Raw genomic sequence first — 18551 nt, forward strand, 5'->3', positions numbered from 1 at the left:
TGGTTCTTCAAGACTGAATCAAAATATCTATCGTGAAGCCTTTTCTAATGCGCCCAGACAGAAGAAATCACTTCTTCCCCAATGTCCCCACAGCACTTTGTGGATAGCTCTGCTTTCTAGGTTATTACCTTTCATGGTTAATAGTCATTGGCTTGTCTTCCCTCGAATGCAAGGATTATTTATTGTATTCCTCAGGGGACATGGAGGAGACTCTGCCATGCAGTAGGTGTCCAATAAATGTCTGTATGACTGACTATATGAATATAGTGATTATTGAGTTCCTCTGGCTAAATAACAGAAATGAAGGTTATCCCAGTATAAATGCTAGGCATATACATGGCAACACACACACACACACACACACACACACACACACACACACACACACAAAATCTCTGAGATGAAAAAAAGAGAGTAAGAACATGTTTTATCACCCGATGTCTCTGACTATGGCCTAGATCCCCAATTTAATTTCCTCTCTGAATTTCAATATTTTGCTTAGAAGGAATTTTCTAGTTTGTTTGTTGACTGTTCACCTGTAATTGTTATTCTTTGCCCCACGTCTACCTATTGGGACATAAATCACCCCTGATGCTCACCCAGACTGATTAACCTCCATCAGGGCAAATAGCACTAAAGAGGCTCTCATAGAACTTGGAATTCATAAAAATAATAATAGTAAAAATAACCCCAATACTATTACTAGGCATTATGTTAAGGACTTAACATAGATTGTTTCATTTGATTTTCAATAAACCCTATGAAATCGGTATTATTACCCATTTTACTGATGAGAAAACTGATCTTAATGGAACTAAGTAATTTTTTCAAGATTATTGTCACTCTGATGGCAAAGCTGATGCTGTTAACCACTATGTTTACGTCTTAAATGGTTTCAATGGGAAGAAAATAAGGGTTAATTGGATCTAAGAAAATTGTGTTTTGAGATAAAGAATAACCATATTTACCTAAAGAGTAATCAAGGTCTGCATAAACCCGACGATGAGAGTGTAGCATCAGTAAGGTCTTGTCAAATATCCTTAGTGAAGAGTGGGGTAAACTCTTGCAGATATGGGTGATTAAGTCATGGTATCAGCTCTTGACTTTCCCTTCTGTTTCTTCATTCTCTTCTTTTCAATGTCCAACTAATGTACCCTCCCTCTAAAATGATTTCCCCTACCTTTCTTTTACACAGCAGCTGTTTGGCTGCTGCAGCTTTCAGGTTGAGTACCCTTTTCTGGAACAGTTCACCTTTGTTCACCTTGTTGTCTGCTCTCTGCATTTTCTCGCAAGCTCTTTATTTTTGGCTTTCTGAGTTTCTAAGATAGTATTTTTCAAAACAAATTTTATGTTGACACCTGCAGTTAGAACTACAGACACACAGATACACCCACACACAAAACACTTGAAACATAACCTACTACTAAATCCACCTGCGATGCTTTCCGGTCTATGAAAGCATGGGTCTACGACTGTACTCAAATAGGGAAAAGTTAATGTAAAGTACAGAAAATAGTTAAAATAGTAATACAAAAAAGCTAAATAAAATGGTATATTTGGACTCTTTCTTCTACTGAACGTAAAGTGTCAATTCGTATTTGCCTCTATTTTCCAAGTAGAGAAGATTAAATGTAGAGAATTGTAAGTGAAATCATACCAAAAACACTAATCAACTAATCAACACAGGTGGCAAGGCATTATAATCAGTTCAAAAGAAGCTCCAATAATTTGTGCAAGAAAGAGGATTAGCCGAGTGTCCTAACAGGAAATTTGACTGCATAGATTCAATTCCTTATTTATTGGGAGATAAAAATCTCTAAATGATCCTATAGCTTATAATAAGATATTAAAATGGCATACCTAAGCTTTCAATAATGTCAGCACATATCAATTTAGGAAAAGCATTGAGTTATGGGAAATTATAACCTATGTGAAAGACTTTAAAGAGTTCCATTGATGTAAAAGAAAAGCATGATTATTAAATTATTGGCCAACTGATGGCACTGGTTCAAATTTGAATCATTTAGGTCAGAGTAGCTCACTCTTGTGCCCCAGTCAAAGTTCAGATAGTCAAAAACAGATCCTGTAACCTCAGCTAGTTGAGAGAAAATTCTCTAATTTTTAAAAGGAATTACACACTATTAAAGTAACCTTAGAAAGATATGAAGCAAAATATAGAAATATTATTTTAAATTAATAATATTTGTTACAACTTTAATTTTTTTTAAAGAAATTTTGACTCATAGTGAGAATTTCTGTCTGGTTTTAAAGAACTGAAGCTTATTAGATGGGATTTTATTGAAATGTTTAGAAGAATTTGACTAAGATTCTAATCAATGTTTAAATGGTTGGATCTGATTTATTAAATTTACAAGTTTGGCTTATTAGCTGTTTAAATGGTGTACAAATGTTTAGAGAAATTACATTTGTTAGAGTGGTATATTTAATAAATTAGGCATTAAACGAAGAATAAATAGCAGTGAACATTATATTTTATGCACTAAAGTTTCTCTGGCAGAAAAAATTTAGAAATGCCTAATATGGTGCTACACACAAGCAAGGTGCCCAACAGTTTTTTTTTTTTTTTAACAAAGTTTCCTGGCTCTTTCCATGCAATTTTTATTTCATTTTCAATCCCGTATTTTATTTTCACGCATCAATAACTGCCCCAGATGTGGTTTCTATGTCTTCACCGAGCCCCTGCTACTATTAATACTAAACTGAGGATACTCTAAGAATAATAAAGGAATTATAGGTCAAGCTTAACTTTGAGACAACCTAGCAACTCCACCGAACTTTCTTAGGGATATTTTAGCAAGTCATGTTGAAATTAACCTAAGGTCTCATACAATTAAAAATTTTGGGGTCTTCCACTGTGCTTCCTAAGTTGAGGAACTGCACATTGTTTATGCAATTGTGTATGACCATGTTCTGCCGTAATCATCACAGCTCTAAACTCTTCAGATTAAGTACTATTTGTATACTGAAAATACAGGAACACTTGCAGGGTGGAAATTCCCATTAGGATCACTTAATCTGGACTGATTTAAGTTCAAAAGGATCCCAATACATGGAAGTGGCTGTGGTGATGGCAGCAAGCAGTTGAAGCAATGGAAAGAAGGAGGTCTCAGATTTTTCTGTGGTCATATGAGAACGCAGGTAACTGCATTTTGCTCTATGTTAAGGATAGCTGCTTTGCCCACTATTGCTTCAACCTGCTATTGTAAATCTGAGACTGGAGAGTTCCTTAATTATTTGGCCACTGATCCGGACCAAGCATCCTCGACACCTTGTGTATTTTAGACAAGTGAACACACAGTTTGACAGAGATTGCTATTCTGACTTTCGGTTTGTTTCATATCTTGTGGAAGTAAGTTATAAAATATCAAAGACAGGTAACACACTAATTTTATTATCTTGACTTCGGAGAGCAGCGGTCTAGCCTCACCTCATCACAGCATGTTTATCCTGCTGCAGACAACTGCAGGTTTCTACTCATACTCTCAAGTCTATGCTGACTGCCTCTTGTCCCTGATAATGCTCTACCAGCGATCCTCTATTATTCCTGGCTCTGTAGCCTCAAATAAATTTCTTAAAGTTTGAAAGAAGGAGCTCCTAAGTGGATTGCATGTAGGAAAATATGATCACTCTAATTTCCAATTTTCATTTTTAAAGATGACATTAACTCTGAAATGTTTGCAATTTTTGCTCAAGCACAGATTACTTCTAGTTTTTGGCTAGAACATAATAACAATAATGATGATGATGATGATGATGATGATATTAATAAGAACAAAAACTCTCTGAGAGATAGATCCAGAGTCAGAAAACTTATGTTTAAATCTCACTATTTAGTTGTATGACCTTGGACAAGTTAAGTAAGCTCTCTTTACTTTTATTTAAAATCTGCAAAACGGGGTTAATAGAACCTACGTTAGGAGGGTGTTGTGGCAATTACGTGGGCAATGAAAAATCTCATACTACTACTTATCCTACTTACTGAACACTTACCATACATATTACATGGTAAGTGTTCAGTGAGTGCTACCTGTTGTTAGACACTACTGACGATGAGGAATATAATGTTACATGTTACAAATGGACAGTTTCATTTTATGTGATTTAAAATCTTTTGCAGAAGCAGGGTTAAAAGAGATTTGGATAATCTATTACCTGCATGCCTCTCGCTCCCATTTTTCTTTGTACTGTGTCCATTAAATTTGGTATAGTTAACGACGACCACCTTGCCAACAGAGCCAAAATATTCTGCAATCTGCTCCGCTATGCCAATTTCATGAGTATTCAGCTCCTCAGCCCAGAATACCCATTGTGTAAAAAGTGCAATGAATTCCAGTTCACTTTTGATTGCAATGATCTGAACCAAACACGAAACCTACTTGATCCGAGATGATCTGGGCTTTACAGTGTTGTGCATTACGTGATCTGCACGCTGAAAGCAGGAGTATCTTTGAATTTCCTTTCCAGAAAACAGAATTCTTTTAATTAACATTTAAAAAAATTTCAGTACGTGTAATTGTTAACACCTGCTATGTGTTGCCAACAGATGTTTCTTACTTACCTAAGGGGACTGTTATAATTATTCTATAAGCTTAGTGAAATGGCATTTACCAAGATAGTTGGGAAACTTTGGTTGGTGACTTTGCATCTAATACTTGGCATTTCTTATAATCTTGTCCCCTATCACTGCCAGTCCCCACACCTCCTCCCCAACCTGGCCCACCAAAGGCAAAAATGTCCTTTTGGGAGGGTACCAAAATGTTTCAAAACTGGTCATGCATATTTTAGTCTTTGTGAAAAGTTCCTGAAATTATGTATATTCTAAAACAATGGAAAATTTACTTTTAAGTGTTTAGCAGCCAATCCTTCTAATGTTTAACACGGAAGTCTTACATCTTGATTATAAATGTAAAAAGTATACTTTTTAGAAAGGTAATACCCTTCCCATAGCTTGGCTTCAAAAGAAGCTACAGCAAAAATGAGATTTTTCTTGATTTTTTTCCCTGACCATTTATAAGGTTTTATACGCAGTAGATATTCAGAATTCTTCATTTATGATACTAATCACACAATTACCTACAGGCACATGTTAAATATGACACTGGTTTCAGCCAAATAATGGGCGAACTGCAAACAATGAATAAAGAGAGGCAGCTCCATTTATAACGGCTGTTTCAACAGAGCGCTACTGAAATCATAGCGATGTGAGGGTGACTCATTAATTAATTGATGTTCTTTTTTATTATGTGCTATTGAGTTAATGAGTAACTTGTGTGAGATAATTCTCTGAACACATTGATTACTTGAGATATTTTCTGGGGCTTTCATACCAATGACATGCTGAATAGGTAGAAGACGGTATTTGCTTTTGTGTGCTCGTTATTCGTAGGTTTGAGATGAGTACAAACCAGTGCGAAGACTCCCTGAAGTTATCTGACACACAAAGTATCCTAGGTCGGCCTCACAAGGAGGCTGAGTGCTCAGGGCAAGGCCTGTCACATAGTAGGTACTTAATAAACGTCATGTGAAATAATAGCTGTATTAAAATTTTGCTTCCTATTACCTTACATTGCATTAAAATCACATTTAGGAAATATCTGTAATGGCATTTTTAAGAAAAAGTAATAATCAAAGGGCTTTTGCCGAAATCGTAGTCTGCGTTAATGGCCTATTACAATAAACACGTACCTTGTTTTTGCAGCTTAGTTAAGTGAACACTAAATATGTTTGGCCAGTGTCATTTCTATGAAACTGTTTAAGTGACTGTCCAGAGAGTGGTTTGCCTAAAGTGACAGTTAAAAAGAAATCACTTGCGTATGGTGTGTTTTACTACAGATGTAATTTTTAGCACCCTGGTTCAGTGAAGGAACAACATTCTTCCTGAAAATGTAGGGTTTAGTTGAGTCTTTTGTTTTAATTCATTATGCAGGAACCAGGAAATTGGAAATTTAGTCTGACAAGAGCAACACGGTTGCTTTCAGAAAGATCCCTTAAAATTTGTATAAATGTACAAAATTATACCCAGCAATTGCTACCTTCATTTTTGACAGTTTTATTTTCCCCACAAAAGTAAATAGCAACAAACTACCTAGCTCAGAGATCCTAAATATAATATTTGGAGAATGCATTTGAGGTACTTTGTCTGCTTATGATTTACCTTTTGAAAGTAAATGTCCTTACACACTTTTCTTTTCCTTTTTCATAATATGCTTTCTAGATATCATCTTAGATTTTGCCCATTAAGTGCAATCAAATAGTGTAATACCCCTTTTATTAAAAACATAAATCCGAATATTAAAAAAATGAATGAAAGAATCCAGCAGATATTTATTAAGCAAGATGAAAGTGAAATTACAAACACAGGTCAGCTTTTAAACTCAGCCAGCACTCTAGTGGAGTGGAAGTGCCTGGTCCTTCACCATAGGCAGCCTATATGAGATGCGTGTTGGAAAGGGAGCTTTCGCTGCTTGAGAAATCAATGCTCCATCGGAGATGTTCTACTGGAGGCTTCAGATAACAAGCTAAGTGACGTCAGGGCTACACAACACAAAGAGGAAAGTTGACAACAATTCAGGGACTTTTGAGGAGTCAAGACGATTAGCTTAGTACTTCAGTCAAAAATGCTACTATTTATGGGCAATTAGCTGTAAAATGGCCTATTTGTGTCTTGGTCCACCATTTTATGGAGATTAAAGATAATCTAAGGCGATTAAGGCCTTAATCTTTAATCCAGGTGAGTAATTTTGTTTGTAGTAAAAAGCAGAAGAATTAATTCCCAAAGGATTAAGCAAAAGACCTTGTTTGGTCTTTGGGTGGCAGGGATAATTGAACAGCTTCAAGAAGCTGAGAGAAGTCTGTTTCCGATTTACAAGTATTTTGACATATTGATAAGCATATGCAAAACCATTTAAATCTAAAAAAGATGATGCAAAAAGGTACCGACAATTACATTTTTACATCCAGATGAATTTCAAACAACTCTTAGTGGGGATTAGCAGGGCTCTGTTAGGAAAAACCACTTCTTCCGTATCTCCCCCACCTTCCTCCCATTTGTTCTGTTTTGCTTTTTTTTTTGGTTTTGGCTATGCAAGTCTTTTCATGAAATACATGTAAGGCTCAAAGGCTAAAATCATATCAATAGTTATTTTGTGGGCCCCACACAGTTATTTTTGAAACTCTTTTTCGGGGGTATATCTCAAATTTGGAGGACATGTGACTTGAACACTCAACCATGAAGCATCTGTAAAAATACATATAATTCACTCTTCACAGAACCATTTTCTTAAAAATGAGAGGCAACATCCAGATTCACATGCATGTTCATAGTAAAGCTTTGCTTGAAAACAACTCAAATCCACACCAGCATGTTTTTTCAGTTTAATATTTTGGCCCCAAACCAAGCATTCAGGTATCACATTTAATTTTTATCTGCAATGCATATTCGGCAGGACAAAGTATGTATGCAAGTAACACTGGGAAATATTGTTTCCTATACAAGTGATCAAGAAAAAAGAAGAAAGAAAGAAAGCCCACAGCACTAAAAGTTGCTCTAGTAAAAATATGCTCATTGTGCCTGTTGAGGAACCAGATCTGCTGAAAAGTAGTTTTGAGTACAGGGAGCACAAGCAAAGAAGCAAAGTGTGAGCAAAACCCGCAAAGAAGGGAGCACAGTCGCCACTTTATTTCCTTAGTTGTAATTTAAATAATCAGTCTCCATAATTTTTGTTTCTAGAAAGCTTTCTTTTTTATCAGCTATCATGGAGATAAGGGAATAATCTTTCACCTTTAAAAAATGGAAGGACAGGGGCTTCCCTGGTGGTGCAGTGGGTAAGAATCCGCCTGCCAATGCAGGGGACACGGGTTCGAGCCCTGGTCCGGGAAGATCCCACATGCCGCGTAGCAACGAAGCCTGTGCGCCACAACTACTGAGCCCGCGATCCACAACTGCTGAAGCCCGCACGCCTAGAACCCGTGCTCCACAAGAGAAGCCACCGCAGTGAGAAGCCCGTGCACCGCAACGAAGAGTAGCCTCCACTCGCCGCAACTAGAGAAAAGCCCGTGCAACAAAGACCTAACGCAGCCAAAAATAAATAAATAAAATAAGTTAAAAAAAAAAATGGAACGAGAGATTTCAGCCCAAGTGTGATAAATTCTGAGTGGGTAATTACTTAGAGAAAGCAATGAGAGTAAGACACATCAAACTTTTCAAGTGCTCACTTTCGAACATTCAAATAAGTGGCAGGTAAATACAGAAAAATATATAATCACCAGTTCTCAGCTTTTTATCAATCCCTTTGTTTCTCTTCTTCTAGAAGATTCTGTGAGCACTACGTTGTTCTGATCAAAAGTGACTTCACTCCTCAAATGTGATCATAGATTCAATGTGCATTGTCATGGTTTCAGTAGATTCGCATTCAAAACCTTTTGGTGGCAGAAATGTATCAAATAATAAAGTTATTATACGCTCACTTCTATGGAGAGATCTGGGCAAAATTTGTACAATAAATTTGTCATTTTAAAATTATCTCATAATTGTGGTAACACTTTTTTAAAGTAACCCTTTGGAAAATTTTTACATGATACCCAAAGGCACTAGCTCACATAAGCGGTCAATGGCTGACGGAAACAAAACAAAGCCATTGACTAGGTAAAGAGCACACACAAAAAAAGGGTATTAAAAGGATAACTGTTAAGCTTTAAAGTTATTCTAAAAATGGCACTTTTCACGTTGGTAAAAAATGAAAGTGCTTTAAGATGAAACTTTTATGTAAAGCTGATCTTTAACCCCCTGAAAATAGGGGGTGATAATGAGAACACTGATAGACTCTAAATCATTGTGGCAGTAAGTGGATGTTGCTAAAATGCTTTGTGTGTCTTTCTTTTTCAGTATTTTTAATGTTGATAGACTTGCTTTATATGTGTATCATTAGTGAGATTTGCTCTTCAATTCTTTACTAGAAAGTTACAGCTCATTTAAAATAGCTGGTAGATACAGAAAGCATAAATATACCGTAAGTTTAAACACTGATTGTACTAAATGCAACAATACAAAGAAGCAAACAGAACACAAATGGTAACACAATAAAACTGTATTACATTTGTGCTTCAAATATTACAATACATTATATACAATAGTCCAAAATAAACATCTCATGCCAAGTGACACAAAAAAACGAATAGCAAGCAAAAAAATCCAGCAATATGTACATTACTTTTTTCTTTTATAATAAACATTCAACTCTGAACTGGGGCAATTTCACTACATACAGATGCAGTCCGCCTTTTATTCCATATAACCATCCTGCTTTCCTATATCTACGCTATTCAGTTGGTTCCTGTGTCAATTCTTATATACACGTGGAGCAAAAAAGATAAAAGAATGGAGTGCTTTGTATTCTTAATGGGGTGATGTTGATAGATCAGCGAACCTGGGGTGCATAACCTTCTTTCATTAAACCTTCCTCGTAGTCCGTCTGGCAAAGGATCATGTTATTCTTTAGGAAAAATTTGTCTCCAACACAAAATCTGAAAATATTTACAAAAATAAAATGGTTAAGATGACTTCACTCAGATCTATAGATTTGAAGATTTCTTTTCCTAATCATCATTTCAATTTATGGTAATTCCCTGAGTTTGAAAGTTTGGCTTAGAAAGTTGCCTTGTTGTCACAATTAAACCATTCTGGTCATTTAAGGAAATGCTACACACAAAATTTGAAATCCTACTTTTATATATAAAACTCATAAGAACATTGAGGAAAACACCTTGGGCAGCAAAGGTGATTTTTTATTTATTTTTTTTTTACCATATTGGAAAGAAAAAAAGAACTGATCTATATTTACATTCATTAAAACAATGATAATAATATTTCACGGCAGTGATTATGGAAGCTTTCATCATTGCCCATTTATCCATTTTATAAAAAAAGTAAAAGGCATTAAAATGAATCAAATGATTAGAAGATAGCCCATTTTAGAGCTTCTCACTTAAAGCTTCCTTTTACTCTGTTATTAAAATGTGATTAAATTCTCGTAATTTGGAAGTAATTGTTCTGAAGTGAAAGTTATTTTAGCATCAGACTCAGATGCTGGGCCATATTCCTTTGTTTGTGGCAAGTTCACCAACTACGAAGTAGTAAATGTATTTCTTAGAGTACTTCCAATTAAACCAAAGGGAGTAACCTGATGAACTTCTTAGTATTGATGTGATAAATAAACTAGTTTCCAGTAGCTAATTATGTTTTTTATTCTATAAAGCACTGTTTAACGTGCAAGATTGTAATGTTTTTAATAAGTGCTCTTTTTGTATAATTTCCCAGTGGTGACACTTTGGACACAATTAAGGTCAGAAAAAATGCTTGTGCTGTTTCCGGTACATTTAACAATCAAGTAACTCTGGGGAGATTTGTATATATTTTTAATTGTACCAATTTAACCTTCAAACAGCAGTGTCTGGTGGAGTTGACCCAGTAAAACTACTTGTAATTATAAAAGTTGACCTCACTGACCTTTGATAGTGGTCTCTCTTTATCAGATAGTCAATTTCAAATGATGTTCAAGCAGAAATCTTAGTGGATAGATTAAATTGTGTCATGAAAGCCACCCTTTAATGTTTTGTGAAGTTGAAGGTTTAAATGAGGAGCAGTTGGGCTGATTTACATTTGCAAAGATTGGAATGCTAGACAAACAGCGAACCTATTTATTTTCCAACTGGGTAGCTTTGGAAATTTATCCTTATTCTAGCTAAGTAGATAGAGGGGAAAATAGTGTAATAAAAAAAAAGATTGAAAAAGAATTAGCTTCCTCTTAAAGGAAGATTGGTCTGTTTATTTGTGGAATTTACTTTTTTTCCCCAGGATTACTGCCTGCTGATGATGCTGATTGAGAGTACAGACTACGCCCTGATCTTGAAATCCTGCAGCTGTTTGTGGTCAAGGCTATTGGATACAATGAACATTCAAGTTTGGACTTTAAGTATATCTTCTTTTTATTAGTTGCAAACTATAAACTTGAAATATTGTGCTCAAAAAGTGGTGTTTGAGGGCTTCCCTGGTGGCGCAGTGGTTGAGAGTCCGCCTGCCGATGCAGGGGACACGGGTTCGTGCCCCGGTCCGGGAAGATCCCACATGCCGCGGAGCGGCTGGGCCCGTGAGCCATGGCCGCTGAGCCTGCGCGTCCGGAGCCTGTGCTCCGCAACGGGAGAGGCCACAACAGTGAGGGGCCCGCGTACCGCAAAAAAAAAAAAAAAAAAAAGTGGTGTTTGAATAAACCAGTTTTTGTAGATTATCCTGATCATTAAGATATGTTGAATAAAAGGAAATATTTCTTTTGTTGGGCGGGGGTAAGTAGCCAAATTAGATACTTATCTTTTATGTGAGATTATATAAAGTAGCATGCAGAATATATTTGATTACTGTTCAAATTTTTCACTTTATATTAATGTTGCAATTAATTTGAACTGACTAATAAGCTAATAATAAAATATCCATCAAAAATAAAAAATTTTAATAAAATACTCTCGTGTTCCAGCTGATGTTATTGAATCTTTTTTCCCCTAAAAACCGACTAAACTGAAGTACTTTTTCAACTCCATACTGTCTAAAATTTTGCTTCAATTTGTTAACAAGCCTCCAAATTCTATTTGCTATCAAATAAAAACGTGTTTTTTGTTTTTATTTTGTCATGTTGTGTCATGTCATCCTCACCTTCAGGGGCCTTGAAATTTAGGTAATTTCTATTTGTAGATTATTACAATCAGAGTAATTATAGTGAGAAAAGCACTGAGCCAAGAGCCTGGGGATTTGGTCCTGAGCCCTGTGGCTCTCACCTATTCAATGCAAGATATAGGGTGTATTTCATACTCTCTCTGAGCCAGTTCTCTGTGGGTAAGATAAAACAACTACGTCACTGGATGGTAGGAATGTTAAAATAAGAAGTATATGAAAGGCAGAGAGACATTTGCAATGAATAGGGTTCAAATTCCAACCTTCCATTCACGATATTGAAAATGAAACTTCAGGACTTTTATCTTTAACATCAGTAAGCTCTGTAAGTTGGCAGTAAAGAGTAGAAATGTAATATGTAAAGCCTTCCCTCAATGTTTGGAATGTAGGTAATTAAAATAATCACCTTTTATAAAGTACTTACCATGTGCTAAGGCTAAGCATGTATATACAGTGATCACATTTATTCCTTAAATCCAACTGAGAAAGTAAATATTGTCTTTTTCAGATGAAAAACCTAACACTTCCTCTCAGAATTCTAAAAACCTGCCCAAGGTTCCATAGCTAGAACGTGTATGGTAGAGGAAGGAAAAGCACCCTGGTCTCTTTGGATTCAAGATCCATGCTTTTACAATTCACAATAGCCAAGACATGGAAACCTAACTGTGTTTTCACAGATGAATGGATAAAGAAGATGTGGTGCATACATACACACACACACACACACACACACACACACACACACACACACAGTGGAATACTACTCAGACACAAAAAGAATGGAATAATGCCATTTGCAGCAATATGGATGGACGTAGAGATTTTTTTGTAAATTTTTTGTTCATTATGGATTTTTTTGTATCAATTTTTTAATTAATTAATTTTGGCCATGCCGCATGGCCTGTGGGATCTTAGTTCCCTGACCAGGGATCAAACCCGTGCCCCCAGCAGAGGAAGCATGGAGTCTTAACCACTGGACTGCCAGGGAAGTCCCAAAAGATTTTCATACTAAGGGAAGTACATCTAAAAGAGAAAGACAAATACCATATGATATCACTTACATGTGGAATCTAAAATGTGACACAAATGAACTTATCTACGAAACAGAAACAGATTCACAGACATAGAGAACAGATTTGTGGTTCCCGAGGAGGAGGGAGGGGGAGGGAGGGATGGATTGGGAGTTTGGGATTAGCAGGTGCAAACTATTATATATACAATGGATAAACAACAAGGTCCTACTGTATAGCACAGGGAACCATATTCAGTATCCTGTGATGAACCATAATGGAAAAGAATATAAGAAAGAATATATATATAGTATAACTGAATCACTCCACTGTACAGCAGAAATTAACACAACATTGTAAATCAACTATACTTCAATTTAAAAAAAACAAATAAATGACTGAAAGCAATTTAAAACATTCCATGCTTTTACCTGGAGGCGGTAAAGCATGAGGCTATGAAGTTATATAGGTTTTTTGTATTATTATTATTATTACTTCTTCACATAGTTTTTCAAATGAGAGCCTATTATTCAATGAGATGTTTGCAATATAAATGGAATCCATCTAAAATATTCCTACCTGAGATACGTTGTTACTAATATGTTGTCAACTGGATAAAGTACCTTTTATGTGCATGTCAATTTATACTTAAAGGTCAAAATGAAACAGAACATATGTGAGGAATGTCACACATATATAACTTAAACAAAACAGCTTTGAAAGCTATAGTTAAGAACAGATTATGATTGCTTTGCAATTAGGATTGATATCTTCCTTTAAAATGTCTTATATATAAACATGAAGAAATTAGAGGAATAGTAATGCAGATATCGGACACCTAACAAAATGATCTATAACTGTGATTTTGTAAGAAAGGCTAATTTCCAATGTTCTATAACCAGGTCCTGATGAGATTTAGCATTTCAGAAAAATATTAGAAAAATAGTGATGGCCAGAGGATAGCGTATGTATATATAGTAATAGGTCAGGCTAAAATTCTTGAAAATAAACTGATAATCTTCCTTATAAATTAATCTAAATCGCTTGTGATACAGTCAGTTCAATTAATTCTGCCATCATTAAAAAAATATGTTAAGGAATAAAAAGATGCCCAGTCAGATTACTAAGCCACCTAATCTTAATGTTTTAGAATTAATCATAGATATAATTTCCAGATATTTTGGAGTAACTCTAGTTGAATTCATACGGTTTTAGAGACTTGAAAAGTATAGACAATAATTAAGAAACCATCGCTATCAAATACGGGGCTTAGAGTAGTTTTGAGCGGGTGATCCAATGCCTCTGCTAGGAAGCTTTCATTTGTGACATTCTCTTTCAGAATGAAAATGTTAACTTAGTCATCTTATTTTCCTAAGGTTAGTGACTGCCAATTATAATTAATTTCCATTTCCACAGCACTTTAGAAAGAAAGGGGATCCAGTCCATATTTCCAATGTCTCTGCTGTTCTATTTAGCATCCTCAGTTACTAAAAGATGGAGATTTTGATACTGTACTTTGTTTTTAGTAAGAAGTGCAGGTTATATACTCATTGTACACCTGTGAACAAATTTACTGTCTTTTCCCAATGACAGTCCGGTTGTCATCCCACAATGCGTTCCCAACAATCTTTTCTGTACCAAGTTTCACTACCCACACCCCAAATTCCATTATCAATTATTTAGCATCTACCTTTTTTTAACTCCACTATATCTACTCCCATTTATACCCACTTTGTCAGAAAAGAAAATCTTCATCGTGAAACAGGTCCGCGTCCTCATACTGGCTCTGAATCCAGAGATTAAATCCAGACTGCCTGGGTTCAAATTTTGAATCTACCCTTTTCTATCTGTGTAATCTTGGGCAAGTTATTTAAATTTTCTATACTTCAGTTTCCTCACCTGTAAAATGAGGCTAATAACAGTACCTACTTCTGGGTTATTTTGAGTATTAAATGAGTTAGCACATGTAAAACAGAACAATGTCTGGTGTGTGATCAGCACTGTATAAAAATTTGCTCTCATTATTATTTGCTAACAATAATCTTCTCACCTTTGCTTAGCTGTTCCCTAGCCAGGGATATTTCTCCCTTTTTTCCATCTACTTAAATTCTATTTTTAAGGGAATATAGGAGTACGGGAGTAAGAGGTACAAACTATTAGGGATAAAATAAGCTATACGGATATAGTGTACAACACGGGGAAAACAGTCAATATTTTATAATAACTGTAAATGGAGTATAACCTTTAAAAATTGTGGCTATTGTACCCCTGTAACATATAATATTGTACAGCAACTATACTTTAATCAATCAATCAATCAATCAAAATTCTTTAGTTTCCATTCCCTCCATCAGTATTCCCTGACCCCGTCAACTTATTCGGATCTTTTCCAAAGCATTTATTTATTGGTGTTATCATTTACTTTGGCATTTCAAATTTTCTCATGAATGTGTAACAGGTTTCCCACTCTGGGCAGCAGTGCTGAGGTAAATGACCATGACTTAAATTTCTTTTGAACCCTCTGAAATACCACCATAACCTGTACTACCACTTGAAGTGGGTGGGCCACAACTGTTGGTTAAGAAAGACTTATTCTAGAACTGAATAGCCTTAAAGAACAAAGATACTTTTGATGAATAATTTAAATTTGGACTCATGTTGACTTTAGCTCACTGATTTCCTACCTTTACAATTTCCCCTCTCTATCCCCTACTCCTCCACGTCCCTACCAAACTCCCTCTCTAATCTCTGAGCACACTGAGACACTTTTCATTTCCGGAACACATTACATGCTTTCACACCTCCATGCCTTGCCTGCTGCTTCATCTGTCTGGAAAATCCTTTCCTCACTGCACCCAGCCTTCCTCACTTCCTCCACCCCCGCACCAGACACACTTCCTATATCCTAACCAGTCCTAGAGAGTCCTTTAACACCCAGGACATGAACCCTTTGGTGCATTCTTAAGACGTCAAGAAGGACAGACCTCTCTTCCCTCAGTATAGATCTGTTTAGCATCGATTACATTCTTCTCTTCTGTGAGTCTTTGATGTCCTGTCTCTCCCTAAACTCTAAATACCCTTAAGAGAGAAACTGGATTTTATTCCCCTCTGTCTCCACAGAGCCTAGCACAGTGCTTTTTTTCTTTAATGTTACACAGTTCTACATATTTGAGGCAATTTCATTACAAACAAGCATTTTTTCCCTTCTCTTATAAAACCATCATTTAGTTTCCTAGAATTTCCTAAGGGGGGGTGCTTATTCATCTTTAAGAAATTAACCTATTACTCAGAATTTTCCAATTCTGAATGAGATTCAAGTTATCATACAAGATGTTCAAAATAACCTTCCTCAGGTCCTTTCAAAATAGATGAACTTTTAGATTTTAATTCAGGATTCACAATTTTAGCCATACCCTTTTAAAAAGGACAGAAAAGATCACCCATCTTGAAAGTTCATTGTTACTACTATCTTTTTTAAACATTCAGAAATGCTTTAGATCTTAAGATATTGTGCTTTAAAAGTTAAGATGAAACGACTTGCTAAATAAAATTCATAAGCATTTATAAAATCATAATTTCAGGGGTCAAGAAAGTTTGCTTAAGGGAAAGTGCCTGTAAATTACCTATTGCCCTTGTGTGTCACTTGAAAAGGTGCCATACTAAGACAACGATTGGGCTACTATGAGTAGAGGCTCCTGAGGCAGATGGCTTTATTGGAGAGATTTCCCAAGCAGACGCCAAAGGATAAGGAGAGTCTCCTATATTGAAAACTTCTGGATTCAGAGTAACAAAATTTGTCTGCTTTGCTTGACTGATGAAGATTAGCTGACTTTTTGCATTAAAGAAGTTTGTCTTGTAGAGATGGAAGTGACAAGACAATAACGAAGTGTTAATTGTGCATAACCAGCACTAAAGATATTCAGTTCCATTATGGCATGTAATAAATGAAGCACACTCAGAAATATATTAGGTACTTTAATAATGATACTAGAACGGTATTCTGCAGCAATAAGAATGTGAACAGTTTTAGAGTCAAAATTTAGGAGTGTTTGTCTTACTTGACTGAGTTCCACTGAGGAGACAGACGTAATTGTGAATGTAACTTTTTATTTCAATGGTGAAATAAAATTGATATACGATTTGTAAATAGCATTAACAACCTACAATTACTTTGCATCATAATAGAATTTAGGCTGGGTTTAGCACTTGAATGATGTTTTAATTTTCTGTGTAGAACACGGATAAAATAGGTAAGCCTGCCCTAATAGAAAAATGGACAAAAGGAATAAACGGGCAGTTCCCTAATAAAAGAAATATCAAAGGGTCACTAGTAATCAAAGAAATGCTAATTAAAAATGATAATGAGATACCATCTTTCATCCCTCAAGGTGACAAGGATTTCTTTTAAAATAATAATTCCCAGTGTTGGAACTTATGTGAGTGAATGCATTGTTTTTTCTTTTCTGGTGTGAGAATAATCGGTATAACTTTTCTGGAGAGCATTTTGGCAATATATAATGTAAGCCTTTAAACTGTTATACGGTTTGTCTAATTAACTATGCTCCTGTGAATCTAGCCTGACACAGATTTGAGTATTTGTTTATAAAGTCCACATTAGATTGATAATACTGATGATATAAAAACTTGAAGAAACAACCTACACATCTGATGACAGAAGACTGATTTAATAATATATGAAGCTTTATCCATAAAACTGAACACAAGAAAGCTTAAAATGTCATAAAAGAATTTTTAAAGGCAGGGGAAAAAAATGTACACTATATTAATGAAAATGTCCGAGTAACAAACATTAGGATTCTTCCTTGTTACTTTCCTTTAAGATGCTTAAATGTGGTTATAATATAAAGTATACGCTATATATCATTTGCCACATATGCATAGAAAAATGTATGGCTAGCCACATACCAAAATATTAAAATAATTTCTTTTAGAACAGTGAGACATGGGACAATGTTATCCTTTATCCTTTTCTATTTTCTAAATTTTCCACTATAAATATGTAATTGCTTATAAGTAGAAAAGCAGTAAATGTTATTGTTGCACAAAGATAACTCTATTGTTAGTAAATGCTATTAGTGGATGAACTGTGGTAAGTAAACAAAAATATTCTAAATTTACTACTAATATACCTTTAAAACATATACACATATAGGCTCATGCATATTAATGAGTCTGTAAGGATGTGTGAACATTTGTGTTTTTGTATTCATATCCTTACAATAAAAAATATGTGCATCTGATAATTTATTTTTGGCTAAGTGTCACTACAGACTGAATCAACCTACTTTGATTCCAGACATCTATTGGGAAGACTCAAGATGTTGTAAGATGACTTCTTGAATTATTTCCTGGGTAAATTATACATTGTGAGGTATACAAGGCCAGATTCTGAACATCTACATTTAGCAGGAGATATCTTACGTAAAAACCAAGTTAGTGAAATATTATATGGTGAAAGTAAATTATAAATATCAAGGTAAAAGAACTAAATTTTGAGGACCTATTGTGTTCCTGGTACTTATAAATTCTTTCATTTAATTTTCAAAATCTGCAGGATAGACGTTAGTGTCTCCATTTTAAGGATGTGCAAACCAAACTCAGAGAAATTAAGTGACTTACGCAAGACTGCACAGCTAGCATATGGTGGGGATGGAATCTGAATCCAGTTCTCATTGTAAACATCATACTCTTTCTATTACTCTATAGCGTCTCGTAAGAAGATACTGCATTTAACGGTAAAACGGCCAATTATAGAAACTGTGAACTTGACAAAACTAATA

The 18551-nt window shown here is 35.3% G+C and overlaps 1 protein-coding gene across 1 annotated transcript in view; it reads right to left on the reverse strand.

The window, feature by feature from the left end:
* Positions 1 to 8948: 8948 nt before the first annotated feature.
* Positions 8949 to 18551, reverse strand: part of LMO3 (LIM domain only 3) — a 54833-nt gene continuing 45230 nt past the window's right edge. Inside the window, exon 4 of the mRNA XM_007100399.3 lies at positions 8949 to 9543. Coding sequence (XP_007100461.1) covers positions 9438 to 9543 — 106 coding nt within the window. The 3' untranslated portion in view covers positions 8949 to 9437. The remainder of the gene's footprint in view (positions 9544 to 18551) is intronic.

Source organism: Physeter macrocephalus, chromosome 6 (assembly GCF_002837175.3).
Source record: "Physeter macrocephalus isolate SW-GA chromosome 6, ASM283717v5, whole genome shotgun sequence".
Lineage (NCBI taxonomy): Eukaryota > Metazoa > Chordata > Mammalia > Artiodactyla > Physeteridae > Physeter > Physeter macrocephalus.